This window comes from Rhamphochromis longiceps, linkage group LG20 (genome assembly GCF_057381845.1).
Source record: "Rhamphochromis longiceps isolate RC_006_pf linkage group LG20, R_longiceps_female_GT1.1, whole genome shotgun sequence".
NCBI lineage: Eukaryota > Metazoa > Chordata > Actinopteri > Cichliformes > Cichlidae > Rhamphochromis > Rhamphochromis longiceps.
Genome location: NC_140576.1, coordinates 24,190,524 through 24,216,024, shown reverse-complemented (window position 1 = coordinate 24,216,024; position 25,501 = coordinate 24,190,524). Strand labels below are relative to the sequence as shown.

At 39.1% G+C, this 25,501-nt stretch overlaps 2 protein-coding genes across 3 annotated transcripts in view; both read right to left on the bottom strand.

Moving 5' to 3' along the window:
- Window positions 1-25: 25 nt before the first annotated feature.
- On the bottom strand, window positions 26-10,347 carry LOC146645374 (glycerol-3-phosphate dehydrogenase [NAD(+)], cytoplasmic). 2 transcript variants are annotated; one of them, XM_085393987.1, is made up of 8 exons: window positions 10,199-10,347; window positions 5,730-5,907; window positions 5,384-5,524; window positions 5,130-5,268; window positions 4,785-4,897; window positions 3,525-3,761; window positions 1,953-2,059; window positions 26-1,866 (listed from the first exon to the last, which is right to left on the bottom strand). In XM_085393987.1, exons 2-8 carry the CDS (start codon window positions 5,835-5,837, stop codon window positions 1,770-1,772), a joined length of 942 nt encoding a protein of 313 aa, XP_085250113.1. In that variant the 5' UTR covers window positions 5,838-5,907; window positions 10,199-10,347; the 3' UTR covers window positions 26-1,769. The 2 variants fall into 2 exon arrangements, with proteins under 2 accessions (XP_085250113.1, XP_085250112.1); XM_085393986.1 differs by lacking the exon at window positions 10,199-10,347 and adding an exon at window positions 6,798-6,953 and having other exon boundaries at window positions 29-1,866.
- A 318-nt stretch (window positions 10,348-10,665) lies between these two features.
- Window positions 10,666-25,501, bottom strand: part of LOC146645373 (acid-sensing ion channel 1-like) — a 69,938-nt gene continuing 55,102 nt past the window's right edge. Inside the window, exons 3-10 of the mRNA XM_085394530.1 lie at window positions 18,118-18,268; window positions 17,819-17,946; window positions 16,668-16,818; window positions 16,481-16,537; window positions 16,015-16,168; window positions 14,830-14,921; window positions 14,665-14,744; window positions 10,666-14,387 (exon numbers count right to left, since the gene is read on the bottom strand). Of these exons, the coding sequence (XP_085250656.1) occupies window positions 14,268-14,387; window positions 14,665-14,744; window positions 14,830-14,921; window positions 16,015-16,168; window positions 16,481-16,537; window positions 16,668-16,818; window positions 17,819-17,946; window positions 18,118-18,268 (933 nt within the window). The 3' untranslated portion in view covers window positions 10,666-14,267. The remainder of the gene's footprint in view (window positions 14,388-14,664; window positions 14,745-14,829; window positions 14,922-16,014; window positions 16,169-16,480; window positions 16,538-16,667; window positions 16,819-17,818; window positions 17,947-18,117; window positions 18,269-25,501) is intronic.

Below are 25,501 nucleotides of genomic sequence, written 5' to 3'. Positions count from 1 at the left end.
GGGAAAAATAATCAACCCTTTTATTGAATAACAAGAAATGCTGTAATTTCTACTGCAATTTCCAATTTCATTGTTTCCTTTCTAATGAAAATGGAAAAAAATTAGTCCAGCCATGATTTGATACTAGAATGAATTTATTCACAGACAAATGTTGATGATTTCAAATGTATTAGTAACTGAGTGAAAACTGGGTCAGGCAGGATCACAGCTACAAATGACGTAGCGGATGGATGTTTAAAGACTTAATTCAGATTCATTTCAGCCTGGCATGTTTCCTCATTGATGTGGCCATTGTGGTATATTATACCAATGAATAACCTCATATAGCTACAGCACTGGATTTTATATGTATTCAGCTAATAATATAAATTAATTTATACTTGGTCCTTATTGACATTGTTGGAAGTCCAGCTATATATCTAAATACTATCTAAATACAAAAACATTGATCATAGTTTGCAATTATCACACGTTAATTCCACGTCTGATGATTTATAGGATGGTGTTAAACCTTGACGCGCTTCACTAAATGGCATTTTTCTTAACCCCTTCTCATTGGAGTGGGGCTGGAGCCCATCCCAGCTTCCATAGTGCAGAGGAAACACATTTAAATGCATGAAGTTCACAATTAAGCACTCTTTAAGTGCTTTCTGCCAGCACTTCTTTCACACCTTTTTGCAGCGTGTATTATTATTATTATTATGTTTTAATTTTTAAACAATGATCTCAATGATCTGTTCTTCTTGGCTTAAGTAGGCAGTACTCCGTTGCTCCATTTTTATGTGGAGAAGAGTGAGCTGACATGTTAAATTCCCAATTTTTATGGGGGCATACACGCAGCGCCTGATGAAAAACGTCTGATTATAAAAGCAGATTATGCCTGATGTGAGGCCCATTATCTTTGATGGAGGATTTTAGGATTTGTTGAGACAGCTAAGGCAAAGACAGTCTAGTTATGTCAAACACCTGCTTACTAACTGCAGTAGAGATCTGCAGCTTCATGCAATAATACATCTTCAAGGAGCCATCTTGTTAGCACGACCCATACAGACATAATGAAATTTAAGCCAAGCGGAAATAAACCGTAATTATCCTTTGACTTTTTTTGGTCAGACCACAAACAAAAGCTAAAGACTTGAACCATGCATTTTAAGGCACATTAGCTTTTTCCATTTAAAAACAGTTTTTGTGCGATTGACAGTATTTTTCACTTACAGTACAAGGTAGCAGATGTCAATGAATGATGTAAGACACTTAAAGCATACAGAGACGTGACGAGATGAGGTAATACATCTATTATTAAATAACTTGTGGCGATGGAAAGGTGTTTACTGGACGGAAACATTAAAGATTAATCCCACTCCAGAAGGCAGGCAATGGCCCTGCATTTTCTGAAGTCGTGAATGTTAATTTCTGTATTAGTGTTGTGATTTAAAAACTGACAGATTTAATTAGTTTTAAAACATAAAAAGCATGCATCTTAAGCAAAAAGTAGTGGACAATTACATGAATTGGTTATCCTTCAAGTTTCAGTACACGTCAGGAAATAAAAGTACTTTTAACATGTTGGAAATTCAGTGTTCTGGTTTCAGAATTTGCTGAATTGGAGTTGAAGAGCCACACTTTGCTGGCACCATTTCCTTGCACGACAGCTGTGGTGTGTCCGGTGCAGCCTACTCCATCGATTTCTGAACGGCTGCGAAAGGGGTCGTGTTCTCCGTTAAGAAGGCACCTTTAGTTTTGTTTGTTTTGGGGTTTTTTCGTTCTCTTTACATGTGTTCTGGGTGGTTCTGCAGACAGCTTATGAACTCTGTGACTGGGTGGCCCTCGAAGCAGATCTGATAGACTGCGTTGAACAGAGGAAACCTAAAGGAAGGAGGAGGCATAGTTGAGTGCTGGAGTGAAACAAACTGATTTCATTTCAAAGCAAATGGAACCTGTGAGTGTCTTACTTGTCGACCATGTTTTTGTGCTTGAGGATGAGATAGACCTCAGCTGCTGTTGCTGGTCCCTGCAGCTTCTGGCCATTCAGCATCTCTTTCTCCAGTTCCTCGATGGACTGAATGAGATAAGAACCAAGACATGCTGAAGATTCTTGAGTTTAAAATGAGAGAAGGTGTACACGTCTGATGCTCAGATTGGCGAAAGCTCGGAAATAATTACAGTTTAATTATAAACGCAGGGACACTTCCAACATGATGCAATCAATGGAGTCTGTTGCCATTAATGAAGAGCAGAACTTGTCTGAGATGCGTCTCTTTAAAATAAGGGATTTGACTCAACTGGTTGTTCTCTGGTTTCAAAGCACCTTTGTCATTTTTCAGCTAACTTGTTGTTGTGCAGCAGCTACGTCAGTGGCTCTGTGTTAATGTCATTTTATTAATGGTTCAATACACCAGTGCCACTTTGTAGATGACGTCGCTGACCTGGTCCCCATCTTCAAAGAAGCCATTTCAAAGGCAATGACATTGCAAGTTTATTGCACCCATTTACAATAATCCTCTGACCACTTTCTGACTCTGTCGTCTTTGGCGTGACTGTAGAATTCAGTCAGAGTTTGCTGGGGTTTTTTAAAACCAGTTTCTGAATCTTTAGTGAGTATTAGTAGACAATATATAGTGCACACAAAGTATCTCTCAATACATTATGAGAAGTACAGCTGATGGTCACTACACTGCATCAGAGACCAGATTTGTGGGAAGAAAGAGTCAGAACATCACAACAGCACTAACACAAAATCACATTTGAATTTATTATTTGAGAAAATGTGCTCATTCTAATTGTGTCATGGTGTTGATGTAATTAATATTGGAGAGAAAATGACCAGAATGGTTTTTTTTTTTTTTAAATTTTGCTGACGAACTCGCTCACAGTTCTAAAAAAGAAAACTATGTATGTGTCAACCTCTACAGTCTTTGTAACCACAGCTGTTGCCCTCTGCTGGTCATTAGAAATAATGCAGTTTTATACTCCTTGCACAGGAGCATCAGACCAAGAGGTGAGATCCATCTTTAGTGTAGTCAGCATTAGGTGCAACATAATTACGTTTTAATATACTATACATACAAGTTCTCTTGTATTAATAACTTCACTATGTCAAGTAAAAACATTAAAAGGCATGAACTCATCAGTGTGCCCAAGTTTTGACATTTCCAGTAACTACCATAATAATAATCACCAATAAACCTTCAGGAAAACTTCACATTATATTAAATGATTTAATTTATTATTTAACATTTTAATTCTGAGTCAAATTTGATACTTGAGATATTTTTGTTATTAGACCAATCCTTGGACCACGTCACCTCAACTCAATCCAGAATCAGCTGCCAAAACTGTCACAGTTTGGCACAAACTACCTCAGATCCCTACACTTTCCTCTCTCCCCTCACTGCCTCTTGTATTCCTGCCTTTAATGAGAAGAATATATGCCAGGAATATATAAGCATTGCTTCTGCCTGAGCCTATGACATATATACAGTAATTGAACATTTAAAGATATTTTATATATATATAATTTGTACCTTCCCCGTTCTCACAAAAGCTTCAGCAACTTTGCGGTTACGTCCACCGTAGCAGGTTGTGATGAGGTCGGCCACGCCGCAGCTTTCAAGGAAGGTTGCTGAGGACACGGGCCCTTCTTTGCAGAAAATACGGGCGAAGGCAATCATCTCCATCAGGCCCAGCCTGATCACTGCCGCCTTCGTGTTGTCCCCGAAGCCCAGACCGTCACAGAAACCAGCTCCGACTGCAACAATGTTCTGTAGGACACACACAAAAATAATCGGATATATTATAATGACTTTTTTTTTTATTTGACTCTATACAAAACAGACTAGAAAAAGGCTCCAAAGCCTCATATCTGAGAAGTTGCAATGAGAGAATGTTTGGGCATTATCCTCTCCTATGATATTCTTATTTATTCTTTAATTAAAGGAAAATTAAGCAGAGAAAAAGAACACAACCACCAACAAACTAATTCTCTAAAAACATGGGAATCCACATCCTACAATAACGTGTGTAAAATTTCTTCGAAAACAAAATATTTGAGTTCACATTAAGAAAAAAATCCTTCCAGACTTTTCAACAACTATTTAGATTAATGTCTCGTTAGAGCCAACCCTTTCACAATGCTCACAATGGGTCCTTAGACATTTTGTTTGGGCAGCTTTACTTGAAGTGTTTAAAGCCTCACTGCGTACGTCTACAGAGATCTCTGATCCTCACTGCCTAATTAACAGAGTGACTAGATCCCAGCACACTAAATGTGGGGCAAACAGCATGTTTGTGTGTGGCAGTGTGGTAAATGTTAATAATGCTGAGAGAGAGAGTCTGCAATGGTGACACATCCAAACACACAAACTCTGCAGGAAGAGAACACATTCTTTGGTTTCAACAAAAATAAATGTTGATGTTTAATTTTTAACCTAAATCTTTTGAATCTGTTGTTATCTGTTCTGTGGGATCATCAGCTTTCAGTTTCAGTACTGACGTGCCCATAGATCAGCATGTCTTTATGAGGCACGTGCTTCTTATGTGACTCACAAGTACTGTGTCACTTCACTTTATAATCTCACGCATGTGAAACAGGAACTCTGTGGGGGAAAAAAAAAAACTGGGACAAGGGATAAAATGCCTCTACTCTGTTTCGTGTGACTTTTGCTGAGTGCGCAAAAATAGTCATTGGTCCTTGATACCATAAATAAACCTGTGTTGAAATCAAGATGACTGTCCATGTTTTGTAATCGTGTTGCAAGCAGACATATTCTGCACTGAGAGCTCACCTTCAGGGCTCCGCAGATTTCCACCACATCGTATTCCTCCACTACAGTAACTCGGAAGTTGCTGGTCTGCATGAGCTCCTTCAGGAGAGCACCGTGATTTTTATTCTTACAGCCTGTAAACCAGAAGAAATATGCTGACTGTAAACCCTGTAAAAAAAACATGATGGAAGCACGCGTTGAACCAAAGAACTAACGCTGAGGTCGCACAAAGCTTTAACCGAAACAAATGTGCTTCCCGTTTTTAGGCTAAAAGCTGCTTATCTGGATCTTTAATTCTTAATTAAAGTGCAAAAATAATTCAACAACAATGGGCCCATTTGAGCGCAACAAAGGGACAAAACTAACCAATGGTTGTCTCACAAAACTTCTCATCAGCAACTTCATTGGCGATGTTTGCACCCATCAGCACGCTCATGGTGATATCGAGCTTCTCCTGGATCACGTCAGAGATGAGTTTGAGTCCATCTGGACCCTCGTCTACGCCCTGAGGGAACAAAAGCACAACATGCTGGTGTCTGGATCAAACACCACTGAATAAACTTGGCAATATTTTGGAGATAAAAGGTGTAAAATCCATGTCTAGTAATAAAAAAAACAACCTTGATGAGTGATATTCCCAGTGCATCGTTCTTTATCTTCCCTTTTATGGTGTCACATACTTTCCCCACAAACTGGTGCGGGATCACAAACACCAAAATGTCTGCATCGCTGGACGCCTCCACCAAGTCCGGCACTGCCAGCTGAGAAGGGATGATGACATGTCTTTAAAGCCCGAGGCAACTTACTGTAGAGTAGGAACCTGCTGCATTCAAAAAACTCACTCACGCTTACAGCTGTTAAACTTATTATAAAACTAACAGCTGCAAAGCATCTATTCAAGGACCTTATTTACATATATGAGACAACAGGCACTAAAATGTTTGTTTAAAAATACATTTTTCTTACCACATTTGCTGGCAGCTTGTGTCCAGGAAGGTACTTGACGTTTTCGTGCTCGGAGTTGATTATTTCAGTGAGTTTGCGCCCATTCACAGTCTCCTCAAACACCCACATTTTTACAGTATTGTCGAACTTTGCATTTTTACCAGCATTGGCACCCACGATCTTGGCAATGGCTGAGCCCCTGCGTGGTTAACAGTTACAAGTCAGTGTTCATTTTACGGGAAAAATCCATATTCTCACTCAGTCACACTGTGATCTAATGGGGTGATCATTAAAGGTAATGATTCCTATTTGATCATTAACTAATATTTCAGGGCAAGACGGCAAAGCTGCACGCAGAGATAAGCTGATAGCGGTATGCTGCAATCACCAATCCTCCATACGGTTTCCACGGGTGTACACCGAACTCCATTGAGAATTCTTGCAATTTTATTTTAGCATAAGCAGCAGCAAAATTACAATGGCTTTATAACCAGTTTATGGAATGATTTTAATTATTTGGGGGGGTAATCATGAATTCGGAAATAAAAAGAAATAGACATACATTTAATTTCGTTCCAAAATAAGAGCTACAACTACAAAAACCACAGTGTGTGTATGAAAAGAATGTAAAAATTTAATATTTTTTATTCGGCTCATAAACTGAACCCACACACCGAATTTACAGGATGATTTAAAAATCTATTTTTCGTGTCAAATCATCTTTTATCTCTTTGGGGAGGTAACGTTAATTTATTAGACCGGTAAACGGAGCAGAGACATCAGCTACTGATGTCTCTGCTACCGCTAATAAGAGCGAGCTAACAGGCGGCAGACACCTTAAAGCTAACGACAAAAATCCCAGTAATGTTGCCAGACTTGTGGCCAGTTTTCTGCGATTATAAGCCGGCTTGTCAGCATGTGACTCCACGCGGAGATAAACCCAACTGTCGCCTCCGCTAACGAAGCCTATCTGGTAGTTACAGGTACAGCAGGTCAAACTTCCCGCACGTTACTGTGCACCGTGTCCAGCGGATAACCGCACATATGAGACAACCGGAGACGGTTCAAAACATCAACACTTCGACTTGCCAGTTTCCAGAGCCCACGATGCAGACTTTCTTCGGAGCTGCCATTGTGAAGAGGTAAACCGCTGAGTGTGTGGAGTGAACCTGTACCGACTGCAGTCCAGTTATGCAACACACACACACACACACAGTGCCTCCCTGGTTTTATTGGTCTGCCCGAGGGGAGACACCGGCCCGCCCATTAAAGCAAGGCCAAGGCCATCAGAGCAGAGGCTAGCATGCTAGACTGGGGCCAAAGTCTCCATGTCAGCCTTTATGGTTTCACATCATCTGCATGTGCAAGTGACTTTTCACCCAGAGGCGGCCAAGCTGTCGGATTTTATTTAATTTAAAACCTGAACTATGGTTGTTTGAATTATATAGATGATCAATGCTGACATACTAACACGCAATCTAAACCATTATCTTGTCTGTATATGTGTAATATATACTCACCAGACGTAGATTTAGATTAATGACATATCTTACAATTGTAATTGACAAAACGAGATGGTTAAATATCGAATAATTACCAACTTAGCAACAATTACTAAATGATTACAACTTAATCAAATCTTGTAATGACATATGATAACATATGGGGGCTTTGCCAATTCCTGTAAAACAAACAAACAAAAGTGTTGGGAGTTGTAGTTTAAATAAATTACTGGATTAATGATACAAAACATTTGTTTAAACAGGACATAAAATTGTAATGTCAAGGTGATTATTTAACAGTTATATCCACACAGATAAAACATTTTTTATTTTGACTACATAAAACAGTTGCTTAAAAACATTGAAGTAAATATTAAAGTTTTCATTCCTTGAGCTCCTTGTTATTAACAATCAAAGCAAGGCAATCAGTGGATTATCTTGATAATCTAACCTGATACTAAGATACCTGAAATTTTAACTGAGGGGAAAAACAAAACAAAAAATATGAAACAGGATTAATGTTCAGGTTAGTATCTTCAAACTTTAACTGAAAATGTTCTTACAAACTAAAAATTTTAAGTTATACTTAGAAAAGTGCTTGAAAATTTCAGATACGTAACTCCAAATTTTGTGATAAGTTGAGATTTCAACTTTTATTTATTTATTTTTCAGTGGCAGAAACAATATTACATCGAAATATTACCTATATTTATATTTTCTCATGGGTGCTAGTGACTGCATACTCATACATCACTACTTCAAAAATGAGTCCTTTATTCTCCATTCTGGTGCTTTAAAGTATTTTTACTTACCTGTATTACTACTTCATTAAATGCTTGAATTTAGGAATGTTAATTGTATTTGATTGTTTTTACTTAGAGTGTGTTTCAAAGGCAAAAACAAAAGAAGTACTTAATCCTGTGAGACCCAGCCCATCAAAAGATAGCCAGAAAATTCTGATTTTTTTGGAACTGAGATGTTTATTAACCCTTAGAACAAAATCCATATTTTTTGCTATATGATATTGTGTATGATACATTTTTATTATATATTTATTACATATTTTTTGTATCATATTTCATACATTGGGCGTTTTTGGCAACTTTTTGTTAACAACAATAATGTTAATTTTACACAAAAAAAAAGAGTTTCGTCCATAACATTTTGAAATTACGGCAAGTATTGATCATGTTGATGAGATAGAGGTCTCAGAAACTTGTGTATCAAATATAATACAAATGGCATTATAGGTCTTTTTCCAGTCTTTTAATTTAGGGTAATATGTAAACACTTTAAACGTGCATTCTTTTTTAATGATCAGCAGGGGGCGACTCCTCTGGAGGAAAAAAAAAAAGTCAGATTGTATAGAATTTAGAGGGATAGCGATCATTTGGCTCCCTTGATGTATAACCTCAGTAAACATTTTCCTGATGACTTTATGGTGTCGGTCTATTTTGCAAAATCTCATTGAGGACAGCATGATGGTGTAAGTTGGATCCCAGTGATTAGAAAAGTAAATAGGTTCAACAGTAAAGGCAGCCTAAGTTTTTGGGTAGGCTTATTTAATGATTTAAAAGTCTCAAAAGATGGTTGGTGGTTCGATTCCTGGCTTCCCCTAGTCTGCATGCCAAATATCCTTGGGCAAGATACTAACCCCAAATTGCTCTCTGATGCATCCGATGTGTGTGAATGCTACATAGAAAGCACCTAGAAAAATGTGCTTGTGCGAATGGGTGTGAATGGGTGAATGCACAAGTTGTGTAAAGCGCTTTGAGTGCTCAGAAGAGTAGAAAAGCGCTATACAAGAACCAGTCCATTTACCATTTAACAATGAGACTAGTATCTCTTATGTACAGTGTAACCACATTGTATTGTTAATGCAGCAGCAAATAATCTGAAGATCATCCAGTATAATTTTTGTTGAAGATAAAAAAGAAGTAGTAGTCCGTGAAATATTTAAAACTTTTCCATGGAATCCATTATGGCAGTCGTGTCTAATATTAGTCTCTGGTTGTAGCGCTAGCTTGTGGTTAAACCATTTTTTTTTTCACCAGTTAAAATAAAACAAAACTTTTTTATTAGCAGTGTTTTTGAGTTTACTGTCCACTTCAATGGCTGAAAAAACTGTCAGAACATTAAAAGCAGGCCAATTTTAACAGTTTAATGCATCAGCACCAATAGCACAATGTTTGATAAACATTAGACAGGTAGGAACTTCTAAGTGAATTTGTAATGGTGTATTTTTTTTCTTTACCACTTTACTGCTCTTTCTGAACTTCTCTTTAAAATATAAGCAGGACATTAAAAGTCACTGGAGCAAACCACAAAAAGCTCACTGTGGCAAAAATTATTTGGTCCAAAGGGCTCAAACAAAGGACCGCCTTGTTACGCAAGTGTTGATCAGTGGGTGAAGAGGCAACACGGGAAGGAAGTGCTCTCAGCAGTCTGGTTTAGCAAATTTAAAACAAACTGACAAAATCCAGCTTATTCTGCAGAAAATAGTTCAAAAAGAAAGAGTTGACTGGTCTGATATGTGAAGCTGTGTTGCTGCGGGGTTATTAGAGTCTAGGAGATATTTACTGTAGTTCATTTATAAGTGAAAATGTAAACGTTATAATGAATTTAAGGCAATATGCTTGTTCTTAAGCCAGTGGTTTTTTTCCAGGATCTTTCAAAGGGGGGCAGTGGTCCATCCATCAATCCCTTTTCCACACTTATTCAGCTCAACTCCCAGGGGCAGCACTGAAAGCACAGATGCCCAGACCTCCTGCTTCATAGCCACCTCCAACTCACACAGAAGAGTCCCCAAACTAGTCCAAAGACATAATCTCTCCCAGTCAGACATTCACATTCTTCCCTCACTTACAGGCAAGACCCCAAGATACTTGGAATTCCTCCACATAAGTCAGCAAGCCCTCCCCAACCCAGAGTGTGTGCACTATATTTTACAGCTGTTATACATGTCATCCCAGCCCACTCCACACCCACCTGCAAACTGCCCCAGTGCAAGCTGGGAGTCAGTTGAAGCCAACAAGAACAAATCATCATCATTATCAGGATCACATTGACGATACTGAAGATGTCATCCTGCCCTTGTAGCATGCACCGAGAGACTGCTGTAAAAACAACAGAAGCTGCACCGAAACACAGGATTCAACAGTGAGGTCATGGTGCTAACAAAAGCAGAGTATAAAAGGAATTGGGGGAGTGGACCAAACCACTTCGAGATATATGAGGGGGGAGTCCATTTAAAAAAAAGAAAGTGTTGTTTTGCAGCTAAAATGAGCACAGGAACCTTCAGTGTATTATTTAACATTATATATTTATAGTTACAATGTTCCACTGAGGAGGACCACTGTGCTTTTTCTAGAAAAACGGGATCTGGATCCATCCCAGATCCACATTCAGCCACGCTCCTGCCTCCAAAGAAATTTCTTCAAAGCCAGAAGTCCATTTTTCGAACCTTTTACTGATTTTTCATGACGAAAGTGTAAATGATGACACATAACTCCTCGAAATGAATAAGAGATACATACAGTTAGCATTTGATCTTTAATGTAACAACCGATTCAAGTCCATTATTCATCTTTACATCACCAGACTAAAACAGCTGTCCTTTCATATCACAAATGAAAAGGCAAAAGTAAAGGAGGAGGCAAAAACAAAAGCAGTAAGCTGGGCGACCTCATGCAGCAACAGTCTGGCTATTTAATTCTCATGTACTGATGAGAACGGCTGCTGTGACTCAACTCTAGCAATATTAATAAAAACAAACAAACAGCCCCCCCTACTTTGTCTTTGACAAATAAACAAATTTACAGTCATTTACAGAAGAAAAAAATGAATTGAGACACACAGCAAGTTTCTTTGAAATAAATCCATTAAGTACACCGTTAGACAAACCAGACTATGCTAATACACGAGGATTATTATCCACAGTCAACAGTAATATTTACACTAAATTACAACTGATGGAATAATTGTGCTTGATAGTAACACCACACAGCTACACGCTAATCAGATCCCACTTCCTGTTGAGAACAACTAGGAGCAGAATAATGAACATGGTTAGATTTTTGGTAGGGATGCACCGACTGTGAACTTCTGGGCACGCCACGCTTTGTTCTTGTTTGCTTTTCCTTCGTGTGCCAGGAAGACAAGTAAATTTTCAATAACAGAACTGACACACCATCTTAAACATTAGGCATTGTGAAAAAAAGATCAGAAAACACTCACGTCAATAAATACATTCTTGTTTGCAGAGAAGTGAATGGTCAACAAGGCGGAGATCAGGCTGTGCCGAGGTTTGGCCGATATATCGGTGCATCCCTAATTTTGGTATATACACAATCATGAGGGAAACTCTCAAACATGCTCCGCAGAGCTCAGATTTTCTCCATCTACCTGACACCACACTCACTGTTGAGCATTTTAGGGCAGTTTCTTTCCACTTTTCTTTCATCGCCGTAAAACCGCAAATGAATACATGCTCACAAAACGCACCCAGACACGAGGACAGAAGAAGGCTTAAACTGCAGGTGTGGATGAACTGTACATATAGGATGCTTGCTGTACAGTGCTACATGCAAGTAAGCGTTCGAAAGTAAAAAAACATTCAAAATATTGATTCTAGTTGATGTGATCCAGCCTTGTTGACACAACAGAAGCAAAATTCCTTAAAATGTGACAAAAAGCATGTAAACATGAATGACATTCTCTTAAACGAATGTTATGGCATCACGTGTTAATAAATTTCTCATTTCTACAGCAAAGCTATACAGTACACGATGATTAAGTCTCTTTGTCATATTGTTCGATTACATCTTTTTTGTGGGGAATCTAGCAACTGGTTTTTAACTTCCTGCTCGTGTTTAACCCAAGTAGTTCCCTTGGCAGATCTTTTTCACAGCGGGCATTTGAACTTGTTACAGCAGGAAAAACACAGGTTACTGATAACATTCACAAGCGTCATATGATGGGCCAAAGTGCGAAACCGTGCGCAACATCAGAGGCTGGATGTATAAACTATGCGTGTGCATAAAAATCATACGTAGGCCTTTTTTACTCTCATACATAAACTGGTTATAACAAAGAATGTGCGGTGAAAATGTGCAAACAAACGTTTTCTGAGAGAAAGTGAGAAAGAGCTTATAGTGCTCATTTCCAATTCTGTATTTTTATTGTGGAGTACATTACAATAGGTCTACATGAGTTACAGTTCAAATTATTCTTTGTGTGTCTTATGCTGGGCCTTTGGGTAGTTTATCGGTTCATTCGCTGTCTGAAAAAAGCAAAAACAAGAGCACTCAGAGAGCAACCGACTAGACTAAAACTTTGATGTTTTATGGTGTTTTTATTACAATACATAACGTTAGCCTGTCATGGTGTTACTGCAACACCATAGGGCACTGTATTGCAAAAAAAAGTGTCCTCCATGCCCTTTCATATGAGATATTACTTGTTATAGATTCTTGAAATTTTGATCTTCGTGCTAACAGTATAGGTCAAATGCTTACCCAGGTACTTGTATCCCCAAAGGCCTTGTATATTGTTGTGAAGTTTGAAGACGAGCCATTAAAAACATTGGGTAATATAACGTTTTTACTGATTTTCACATGTCACCTTGACCTGATTTCCACCTAAATGAAATCAGCTTGAGCTGTTATTGGTATCTACCATCACACAAAATTGAAAATAATATCTTGAAAACTGCAGAGGCTAAACTGTTAACAGACAGACAAGCAAATGTAACCAATTGTATATTCCCTGTCTTCAAGGGAAGAAAAACTCTTAGCGCTTCTCCAATTCAGCCAACTTTCGTCTGATTGGCTGCCTTTTGCAAATAGAAGGTTTGTCCTGATATCTCAGGTTATTATGACAGTGGGGTCTGAACTAGCTTAAAGCTGCCTTTTTGCTAGCAGGGATTATTTACACATATCTGAAACTCTGGCCATGTTTATTATGACCATCCACCATTACCTCAGGATTTATGTGACAGAAAATAACTACCATAAAACAAAACAGTTACTTTCACAGAGCTTACACTTACTCTTATTATTTAATCTTTTTCTATTTACAAACAGACCTAGCTACACTAATATGAGCAATTTAACATCTATAACATTAAATACAAATTCGGGGTGTACTAATTTTTATTGGGCTTAAAAAGTTCAATTAGGTTTCATTCACATAGTGCCCCTTCACAACTAAAGATGTGTGACTGTGCTAAGGTAAAGACCCTACAATAAGAAAGACAGAACCGCAGTAAACAGATGATGCCCTCTGAGCAAGCACGTGGTGACGGTGGGAAGCGAGATTTTATTACGTTTTATTCATCCAGCTGCAGGAACCCATAATTAAAGTAAATGGATCTCAGCTATCCTTACATTTGTGCTTTTACCTATTGTGACACATCAAAATGCTTTCTGTGAAAACCGCCTGCAACTACTTTTCAAGAAAATGTTGGGCTTTCTTTAATGTCCGCCTACTCTACATGGCAGTTACCTTTTAATCAGTCAGTTTTACTTAAATTATTTTTAGCACTGTCATCCTGCGAGACGAGGTAGTACAGTATGATGGCAAAATGCGTAGTTTAACAGGGGAAGACAGCTGTAAGTAAAAGAGAAAGCTGGTTTAGTCCAAACAAAAATTCCTGTAAATTAACAACTATTTCACACAAAAACAGTCAAACTGACACCACATTGCTGGGATTTCTAACACTGATTTACTGAACATATAATGAACCTGTGTAACCTTTCACTGTATCTGTTACTACGTCTTGAAAAGGTGTTTACAGAAGACCATGCAGTTATTCTAACATTTTTTAAGTTTTATTTCTCTTGGTTCTCCTGCCCTCGCGTCTCTGTGGCCGTCCGCCTACCTCAGCCACACGTCCCTATTTCATCATGTCGCTTACACACCTTAATCAGGCACAGTTCACGCACTTCCTCTGTTGTTCCAGCAGTGGGAAAAGAAAGAAAACCTGCAAAGAACAAAGTCCACGAAGCTGCTCACAAGCGAGAGAGTGCGGCGGCTCTCTGCCCCCGGCTGCAGAAGCTTAGTGAAAGTTACTGACGTGACACTTGACATCGTCTAAGCTCAGGACCGTTCCCTGGTCATTGTTGTTGTTATGCTTGTGCTTCTTATCGGAGCAGCGGCACAGTTTGTACTTCATTACCTGAGGGGATGAAAAGCACAGTCGCAGCAAGGTCGGTGCAGGAAAAGAAATAAGTCGCATAACGCAACAAGAAATGCTTTTAATTATTTCAATTTTCTAAATATGAGGTGTAAACACTGCTTCAAAGCCAGAAATAAAACAAAACTGTGTTGTGAAATACGGTCTCCTCTGATCACTCCTACTGATCTAATTATGGTCAGGTTTAAATACATCAAGTCCAAAGCTTTGCATATTAAAAATGACAGACTATATGGCCTCTTAAATGCCTATGTCTTACCTCATAAAGGTAGTCAAATATCTCCAGAATAGTCAGTATACTTGCACCAATAAAAAGTCCCATCTGACCACCAATATCACCTGAAATGAAAGCATATTCATAACAAATGCATGAAGACAAAAAAACGCAAGCAGTCTATGTTATATAATAGAAATGAAGCTATACCTAAAAGTCCAGCCACTTCATATGCTTTCTTCTGTTCAATAGTTTCATAATTGAGAGCTTCAAAGAAGATATCTAAAACCAGGATATTTTCCCTGTGGAGACAACATAAACAAATGAAGACACAAATCCCTCATTTTGAAGCTGCTCAATAATAATTAAGAGCACTTGAGAGATGAGATTTGAATGTTTTCTTTGTCAGTGGCTCTGAAAGGACTGGTTCGACGTTTGAAATATGACCCTGACAATGCCATCTAAGTTATCACAACACAGCTTTTGAGACAACCTTTTTCTTCTTCCTTCAGCTTCTGCCTTTGGAGGCCACATCTCACTCTATCCCAACATCCTCCAACACATCAACCCTCTGAATGTCCTCCTTCGCTATATCTCATCTGCGCTCTTTCTGTTTTCCTCCTGTCTGACAGCTCTATCTTTAACTTCCTCTGTCCAGTATGTCCACTATCCCTCCTCTGCACATGTCTGAAGCATCTCAACTTTGTCTCTCTAAATTTATCTCCAAACTGTTCAGCCTGATACATTCATTTCTAATCTTCTCCCGGTCCCTCATTCTGAAAATCTTGGCATCTTCAACTCAGCCACCTCCAAAGTTACTCCAGGGTAACTTTGTCTCCAAACTGATTCCCGATCCTCTCCATCCTGGTCGCTCCTGTTGTCTCAACACTGGGTTTAATACGGTTTTAATCTACTCCTAGATTTCAGTGTGATAATGGGGTAATCTTGGGCACATAGCTCTTGCTGTGAAGGCAGAAGCCCCACCTACTTACTGTCTGTCTGTACAGAAATATGATCAGAAAATATCAAAATGCACAAAAGATGGTATAAGTTGATGAAAACTGAATCAAAGCAGTTTGGTATTAGATTTTATTTCACCCCTTAAAACCATTTAGAAAGTCATCAGTCAGCACACGTTTCTATTGATGATGGCCTCTCAGGTTGGGTTTTTCTTCCTTTTTCTTTTATTTGAGAGGGAAACTAAAAATGTTTAGCTTCTGGACACAATTAAACTAAATGAATATCTTGAAAGAACACAATGGGCCTTTGAAAATGCCCCTTTTTTATATTTTGTTAGTGAAAGTCAATGAAATACAATAATCCTGTAATAAAATAATTATTCATCGCAGGCTTTGCTTTGCGCACACAATAATGAGAAAACCCAAACATACTTACTTAATGTACTGCTCAGATTTGTTGTATTTTTTTGCAAGATATTTAGCAGAGGCCTTGCTGGGGATCTTGACAAAAGACAGCTCTTTGCTGTATCTGGTCATGTTGCACGGCGTCTCACACACACAGAAATCATTGTCTCTTTCCACCAGGAAATCTGGAGAGAGGAAAACCAGAGCTCAGCTTGACCTTTGAATCAGTGCGACTGCGACTTCAAGATGTCACGAGCTGATGTGCCTGCATCTGTGTGCGCGTGTGTGTCTTTCTGATGTTTTTGGGGTATAAATCTGTGCATTCTCCTTTTTTGGGGGAAACTAATATCATAAAGACATATTAAGGTAATATCAGGTTTTGGTTAAATGTGCAGGAAATAAATGTGATGTCCTGTGAAGCGATGCAAACATGGCTCTGTTTGTGCATGTGTTGCTGTTCTTTAAAGATTTAGAGGAGTATGAAGCCTCTTTCTTACCCAGAGCTGGGTCAGCACATTCTTTGTACAGCTCGGGGGTGCAGTAGGGGGCATCGCCTGTAGCAGCAGCAGCAACACACACTCACGTTAATGAATTTTTTCTTTGATTTCCTTCTTTGAAGTGCCTTCAGTAATTTCTCAGATCGGCGTAAGTCTGATACAACACAGAGAAAGACCGGACGCCTACCAGGCATGTGCACCATGCGACAGTTGCAGTTGTCCACCAGGTAGCGCGTTTCGCAGTCAATGCGACAGGCTGTGATGCTGTAAGTGTCAAAGAAGTCCGACTCCATTGGCGTCACCTTGCAGTCTCCCCAGGGTGGGGGGAGATATATCAGCTGCAATGACCACATAACGACTTAATAGTGTTTTAAATAAGAAATAAATACCGCATGAAATAAAAAGCAGGCTTCTCCTTGCAGGGAAAAGCAAGAACTAAACAACTGAATCCATTTTTTTTTTTTTTTAATTCTACAACTGCACAAATGGGAAAGAGATTTAAAATGTCTGATGTGACCTGCGGATAATTCTAATCTATTATTCAGAGCTATGGATGTGATTTTTTTTATTAGGAATAATAAAGTAAAACACTCATTTAGTTTAAAAAAAAAGAGATTTTAAAGAGGCTCCAGTTTAACTTTGTTCAGTCGAAGAAAAGGGAAAGTGAAAACTATAAACATCTGCCATAATTCACAGAAATGTTTTTTTTACCAGCTGTGGCTATTATTTTCAATTTCATATTCATATCAGTGTTGAAACTAAAGTATTTCTGGTTCTTCAAATGTTTGATTTTAGATTTATAAATAGGTCTCACAAGGGAAATCTTTGTCCTACAGCAACATGATAAAGAGTAAAAATAGCACAGCCTACAATAAACAACGCAGTCAAATAAAAAGTGCCACAGAAGCCCAGTAAGTGCCTTATACTGTGAGATAGTGCAACAGAAACAAAACAAAACAGAAAGGTCAAAATAAAGTTAGTTAAAACCACTAAAAGTATGACTGACATTGTGTAAAAGTGATTTTATCCAAACAAAACACTGAAAAGGATCCAAAGACGCATTCTTGGTTTGTGTGTACTTTTATTTTTAATTATAGGACAAAATGTGTCTGATTGAAAGCTGATTAGTGAATCAATGAATCAATCAAATGGCAAGAAATCAGTTGGTAACCAAACTGTTTCAATCATTTGAAACCAGATTATTTCATGTCTGTTCCTCATATGGACCCTTGCTTTGCTTTGTTATAGTGAATTATTAATTGTTCAGATCTCTGAACTCTTCCTTTGCCGAGTATGATAACGTAATAATTGTAAAAATTAATAAGCAACAGTTTGTACCCTCTGTTCCTGACAGGAAACAAATGTCTGGAACCCGGGTGCCACTCCGAATCCGAGCTGGTCAATGAAGGATGGCTCGTCCTGACTGTGGATCTGAACTTTGACCCCCGCTTCAAACGAAGTCTCATCTGCAGGAAAGCAAAACGTTTGGGATCACTGTAAAAATGAGTTTCACTAAGGATCCAAACACGCAGAAGAGTTTCAGGCTCTGAGGTATCGACGCCCACAAACACCAACACATCAATCACACCAGTGTGACAGACAGCTATAACCTGCCACGTGAGTGGGCTTCTTCTCACCTGTTTCTCCCCAGACTGGCAGGTATTCATCCTGCTGAATGTCCAGCATGAGCTCGAGGCCGTTACCCATACCTCCCTTGGTGGTGATGAGGGGAGTGCGCCCATCACCGCCAGCGTTAAAGGTGTAACACTTCCCATAGCGAGTGAAGACCTGAGTGACACAGGAAAGATATATAATTTTTTAAGCAGTTAGAGAAATGTTTCTGAGAGAAGGATTCAGGTCAATTTTGTCACAACCACACAATATTACTGGAATATACAACTGAATGGAAAATTATGGGCTACTCCACTGCACTCATTTTCCTTAAAAAACAACAACAACAAAACAAAACAAAAAAAGGGTATTAAATGGAAACCCGATCTGTCTGCACAGTTGTGGGATGCTGGAAAAAAATGAGAGCCTGGAACATATAAGACTTCCACTGAGCGCTCAGAGGATAACAAGGGTTAAAAGCGGATCACCTTCTTGCGTGGTGTAAACCACCAGCGCAGATGGCTCACCAACAAAAGAAAAGACAAGAATCTATACACAGCATCAAAAAAGCTACCTCGTCGTCAGGTCATGTGTGATATCTCTAGGGAAATGTTGGCCAGTTCTAAGATGCTGCAGAGCAAACTGAACAGGCACCTGGCAACCAAGACTCTCTTTAGAGGAGAAACTTCAAAAACAGTCCTGGCTCTGAACCAGAGACTACAACCTACTCAGCAGTCTAAACAGTGCAGGCAGTGTAGGCTAGCAGATTTGAATCCCAAAACTTCTCGTGTCACAGCAAGAAGGCCCTCAGTGAACATTCTACACTTAAATATCGGATGAAAAGCTTTGACTGTCTAGAGATTTGCACAAATAGGTTCACTTTGGCACCCAGTGTGGTCTCCTGCTGCTGCAGCCCATCTGCTTCAAGGTTTAACATGTCACACATTCAAAGATGTGCATACTTTGTTTGTGACGAGCGCAAGCAGTCAGGCCATTCTTTTTTTTCTTTTTTTTTTTTTTTTAAATGACATCAGAAACAGCAGTATGCGACATTACGTGATGGCAGAGCTTCAGTTCATCCTTTGTCATTTTTTTTTTTTTTTTTTTTTTTTAATAAATAGGACAGGGGGAATGAATGAGAGAAAGAGGGGGAGAGAAAGAAAGAAAACCAAAGGGGAGAAGAGACGGTGAGAAGGGGGGGGAAGAGAGAGAGAAAAAAAAAAAAAAAGAACTCCTGGGTCACCTGTATGGAGAAAAAAAAAAAAACAAACAAAAAAAACAAACAGAGGAGACAGCAAACAACAAAGAGCAACATAATAATAGAGAAAACAAAGCACCATCACAATAAACTAGCTAGTCATAGATATCAATATTTACTAAATAATAAACGATATTGTGCAGCACGCAAGATAGACAGCGCACAGTGTGCTTTGAGCGCATGCATGTCTTAAAGCCAAGAAAGCTTTAGTCCACGTCTGTGAATACCCATGTGTGCATACCTGTGTGGATCAGCATGTGTCACAGCAAGAAGGCCCTCAGTGAACATTCTACACTTAAATATCGGATGAAAAGCTTTGACTGTCTAGAGATTTGCACAAATAGGTTCACTTTGGCACCCAGTGTGGTCTCCTGCTGCTGCAGCCCATCTGCTTCAAGGTTTAACATGTCACACATTCAAAGATGTGCATACTTTGTTTGTGACGAGCGCAAGCAGTCAGGCCATTCTACTCTGACCTCTGACATCAGGAAGGCATTTATGCCTGCTGCTCACTGTATATTTTCTGTTTTGGATTAGCTTCTGTAAACTCTAGGGATGGCTACGCTGGAAAATCCCAGTAGATCAGCAGTTTCTGAAATTCTCAGATGACTCCATCTGGCACTGACCACCGGGCCACACTCAAAGTCACTTAAATCACTTTTCTTCCCCATTTACTTTGGGCACCTTAACCATGTTTACGTAGATATGCTGCCAAAGGATTGGCTGATTGAGAAGGAGCAGTCTAAGGAGGAGATGAATAGGTATGCCCAATAAAGTGGACAGTGTGCCATAAATGGCTTAATATACAGCTTGGTGTGAATTAGAAATGTTTATGTGATCTATTAAACTCTACCATCTAGACCTCTAATCAACAGCAGAAAACCAGCAGTCAGTCTGCAAACAGTGTTTTGCAGACATTTGGTGCTTGGGAAGAGACTGTGGGACTGTGTGAAAAGTGTCTGATAAGGTGATGGAGGCAAGGTAAATGCTATTGAAGTGTCGACATTCTTGGAAATAAAATTGCTGGTGTTGTGCCTGATCCATTGCCTTTATTTGACAATGCAATCCAAAGAAAACCTTATGATGTAAAGGCTATTTTATGCAGATATGAATTGAGATGTACAGCCTCGTCTTTCTTGCTGGTGTGCCTTGGACAGTAAAACTTGTGTCAGAGGATTTGAGAGTGTTTTTCCACTGGGGGTCAGTGTTTGACTCGATAAATGGTGTGTGTGTGTGTTACACAATCAACCCAGTGAGGTGATGGAGACTGGCAGACTGGCGATTTAACATTCCCTCACATGCTCTTTATGGCACTTATAATGGACCTGATGTTACCATGGAGACCAAGCATCCCGACAAGGAAGAATACCGCCTTAATTTTAAAGGAAAGCCGAGACACAGACGTTAGACTGAACCTCTGTGAGACATCAGCAAAAGGCCATTTGACAAACAGCCTCGAGCGTGCGACGGTGAACAGACAGAAGCGTAACAATATTGAGCTTTCTTCGGCGCGGAGTTAATGTTGTATTAGTTTTTAGTGTTGTGTGAGTCACATAACCCATGCAGGGAGAGAGCAGGAGAGCAAGGAGCAATGGAGGAGCGAAGGAGGGCAGGGATGCAAAGTGAAAGAGACAGAGAGGAGGGGGGGGGGGATTTAGCTGCTAACGCTTGAAGCTGGCTATTGTTCAGCATTATAGCACAGAATGACATATCTATGATTAGAAAGAACAAACCAAGCAAGTAATTGTAGAGAAAGAGTTGGGATCTTGCCGAGGGCAGTTTAAACATTTAGGCCATCTATCACGTCAAGTCAGCGAGAGACTGCTGCTGGTTGCAGAAGCAGACATCAATCTGAGTGGGAGAAAAAAACAAAACAAAACACAAAAAGATTCTGCACAAAAAAAGCAAATAAAAGCAACAAAATAATGTGTGTCCACACCTTTAGAATTTTTCTGTCATATGCTGCAGGCTTAAATAAAAACTGATGAGGGTAAAGACGCACTTGTTACTTTTAGAGACTGACACTCCAACATCGACGCCCACCTCACACCACGACGGGCCAGATGTGCGGAGGTGAGTTGTGAACACCCAAGTGCCACAGTATGAACGGCTTCCACATGAGGCTGTCTAAAAATGGGCACCTAAATTTCCATATTTACCTTCAAAACAAGCAACAGCTGGCCAGTGGGTTGGTTGTTTAAAGAAAAACAAAAGTTTTCAATTCTGGTGTATATTTCAAAGTCTTTGAAGTTACTTATAAATATGTCAGTCTTAATTGTGGAAGTTGTCTCTTAGTGTAGATTTACCGAGGTGTTGGGTCTACTTTTATGCCACATATTAACAGTTACAATGCTCATCTTTAAGGGCATATAATCCTTGTCAACCTAAAGTTTGGGCTTCATAATGCTCTAAACACTCAAATTCAGTCAGATTGTTCAATTCGCTGCTTTGTATGATGCCAAAGGAAAGGCGAAATCTCAAGCAAACAGCTCTGACTGTAAGCACAGCACCTGCTGTTCAATTCTTCCCTTTCTGCGGCGCAGCCAATGATTAGAGAGTTTGCCTAAAGGTCCTTGTTGTAGACCCCTGTGTTTAAAAATAGTTTAAATCCCTCTAAACTAACTAAACATATCGATAACATTTAAAGAAACAACACCTATGACTTCATGTCCTGAACATTTATGTATCGTGTTGACAAGATAACAAGTGAAGGTAAATTAGAGATGAGCTGTACTTTTGTGTAATACCAATCTTTTTTAACCACAAGATGATGCAGAACGTTAACCAGGTAAGAAATTAATAACACGTTCTTATTTAAAATAGGCCACATTATGGAAGTTTGTTTATGCCACTAAAAATATTATTTTTTCTTTTGCCATCCTTAAGTCAAAGTTTCAGAAAGAACAGCAGCACACATCTGAAAACTATTACACACATGAACTGGTAAAATGCTGCCTCCTAGTGGTTTTTGTTAAAATCTTCACAGGGTAACTACAAAAGTAACTTTTAGAACAAGCTGGCAATCTCAAACCTTTCATCTTGAATGTGTGTGTGTGTGTGTATGTGTTTTTAAAGGGAATCCATCCAACATTTGTTGGGATATTTGACCCACAGTCTCAAAAGTTAATTTAATAATGCTGCATGAAAAACCGAGAGAACATCAAAATCAGCAGGAATCCTGTGGGGATTTTAAAAGTTTCATGGCAATATTTCTGATAAATGTTGAAGTATTTCAGTTAGGATTAAAGTGAACCAACTGACAGACCAACACCATCCCTTGAGCCCTGGTGTCACCGCAGGTAGAAATCATCCAGTAAACATAGCACTACCCAGCCTCTATTTTCCCCATTTACTCCCAGCCTTCTGTAATTGCTCTTTGCTGCACACTATTGATCACAGGTACACACTGTGGACCCTGAAAGATTGTCAAACATGTGTAAGAGTGGAAAGGCTCTTTCAGATCATAAGGTGACTGAATTTCATAAATAAAATCAATCATGACAAAAATGTTAAACCCGTGTGTATGACAGGTGCACAATTGTTCATAGGCGGCTCAATCAATACGCAGATCTGAGTTGATGTCAGGTAACCGGTGTTCTTTTCCTCTGGTTGAATAGTTGTGACAGAGGTGGTAGGAATAAAAACATGAACCATGTATAATGCACAAAGTCTGCACGGCACACTGTTATGATGAATAAATAAATGATCGTGCACATGTGTAAAAGGTTTTCTGCAGCAGAAATTATACGCTGCATGAGGAATAATGAGTGTTACAACAGAGAAGGACTTTAATTATGACAGATGCATGACTGTCACACCCTTTTGTCACTACTTAGAGGTACTTCAAACAACAAATCAATGCCCTTTTTTCCACAGAATTGAATGCATTACTTACCAACTGCAGTTTACACACACACTATCTTCACAGCTCTGATCAATAAAACTGTCACTCACACACAATTTCCCATGTATTGAAAAGCACTCAACAGAGCTCTGCAGTAATTAATCATTATGCACATAATCATGAATATCTGTTTCTATAGCCATCAAAAGTTGAAGGAATCTCTAAATCGCAAATCCCTGCTCTTTGCCATCCATTTAGGGAGGTCTTAATACAGTCTTGCAGTCTGCAAGCAGCTAAAAGACGTCTCGACCGGCTAAGTTCAATCCATTAGTGCTCTGTTGTTTTATGGGGATGTTTTCAAAGACTTTAAAGCCATCTCTGTAAAGTGCAAACACTTTCACTGTTATTATGCTGTTATAGCCACCACTGGGGAAAAAAAGCTATTTAAATGGAATGGTGAGCAGACAGTAGTCCACAGTGACCAGGGCTGAAAAAAATAAAAATTAAAAATTAAAAAACGGAAATCATTCACGGTTATTGCTGCCTATTGTGCATTTACAACATAACTCAGGATTGTAATCTGATGAGGACTTCAGGTGACCTGGAAAAAGTGGGAAGTTTCACACCATGCTGCTTTCCTTCACACATGGATGAACTTATTAATAAGAAAACAAGAGTCTGCAGTCATACAGCCTCTGGCAGCCTACTGTAGTCAGAGTTCTGCTTTAAGCTAAATGCTAACATACTCATATTTACAATGCTAAAACGTTGATGTTAGCATAATATTTACATAAAGTGCATCTTAGGTTAATATTACAATTATCTGGTTTACACCCATAAAGCTTGTACATGCATGTCAGGGATGACCATGAAATCAAATTATTTACAGTTTATGCAGGTTTTTTTTAAATTAAATATATTTTTTTTTACTGATACCTGGGGATGTAATGCAGTACTCTGCCACTACAATGACTGGTGCTATGAATGCATCTAAACAACTAGAAAATGGGAGAACTACAGTCAACCCCCCGTAACTCCAAATTATTCGCGGAAAATACTCCTATTCGCTTTTTTGGGGGGCGGGGGTAGAGCATTTCTAAAATATTCGCTAATTATTTTCATTTTATTTTCGTGAGGGTCTAAAGTATTTGCAGATTTCAGCTATTCACGGGCAGTTGTGGTCCCTAACCCCCACGAACTCTCTGAATACCGGCACTTATTACCTGCCATGGTTGCTGGACTGGTTCAGTGTCATTGGTACTGTATAAAGCACACTGCTGCTCGTAGTCTTCGATCACAGGCTCAGAATTTGCTGGTTGTTCCGCGTATACCAGGGGTGGGCAATTCCAGGCCCCGAAGGCCGGTGTCCCTGCAGGTTTTAGATGTGTCCTTGAACCAACACAGCTGATTTAAATGGCTAAATTAGCTCCTCAACATGTCCTGAAGTTCTCCAGAGGCCTGGTAACGAACTAATCATGTGATTCAGGTGTGTTGACCCAAGGTGAGATCTAAAACCTGTAGGACACCGGCCCTCGGGGCCTGGAATTGCCCACTCCTGGCGTATACGATTGAAGACTAGGGGAGACGGAGCTTTTCAGTCGGTGGTGCCAAAGCTTTGGAACAGTCTCCCATTACAATTATGTTTATTTCAATTTCCTTTTATTGTGATACTTTTAATTATTTTAATTTATTCTGTTTCTTACCGTGTTTTTATATATTTTACTATCATTTATGTAAAGCACTTTGTGACCACTTGTCTGTGAAAGGTACTCTATAAATAAACATTACTTACTTCCTTTCTACGGCTATGAAAACGTCTACCACCTCTCTGCAGAGGTGTGGTGCAATATTCAAAGCACAGTCAAAAAGTGCCCAGTGAATATGAAACTGTATTTTTGCTTGAAATGTCAATTGCCAATACAAATGTAACATGTTCCTCTGCGTTTTGTTGTTCATTGCAAAAAAGTTAAAATATATAGAATCTAAGTTTCTTTTCCTTTGAACTGCTTTTATCTATTGCTCATACTGAGGCTGCTGGCGTGCAGTTGGCTCAGGTTTATATCTTTAGACACTTTGTTAGTTTCTTTTAAATGTCCATGTTCAGTTAGATGAAGGTGATTTAAGAGCCTGATTAGGTTTGTCATTACAAACATTTTCATGGTATCTAAAAGATACATGTTATCATGTATCTTTCCTCATTGTGAGGCCCTTTCACACTAATGAGCATGTGGGCTATAAGTCTGTGTGAAAGTATTTGCCTGCACTGCTGTGCGCATATTGTGCATGCATGAAATAGAGTGGCTCATAA

Excerpts from the sequence above, each read along its gene's own strand:
- LOC146645374 (XM_085393986.1), bottom strand. The coding sequence starts at position 6,841 with ATGGCAGCTCCGAAGAAAGTCTGCATCGTGGGCTCTGGAAACTG. Across the intron at positions 3,762-4,784 it reads AAATCTGCGGAGCCCTGAAG|AACATTGTTGCAGTCGGAGC; the intron begins GTGAGCTCTCAG and ends TGTGTCCTACAG. Across the intron at positions 1,867-1,952 it reads CACAAAAACATGGTCGACAA|GTTTCCTCTGTTCAACGCAG; the intron begins GTAAGACACTCA and ends TCCTTCCTTTAG.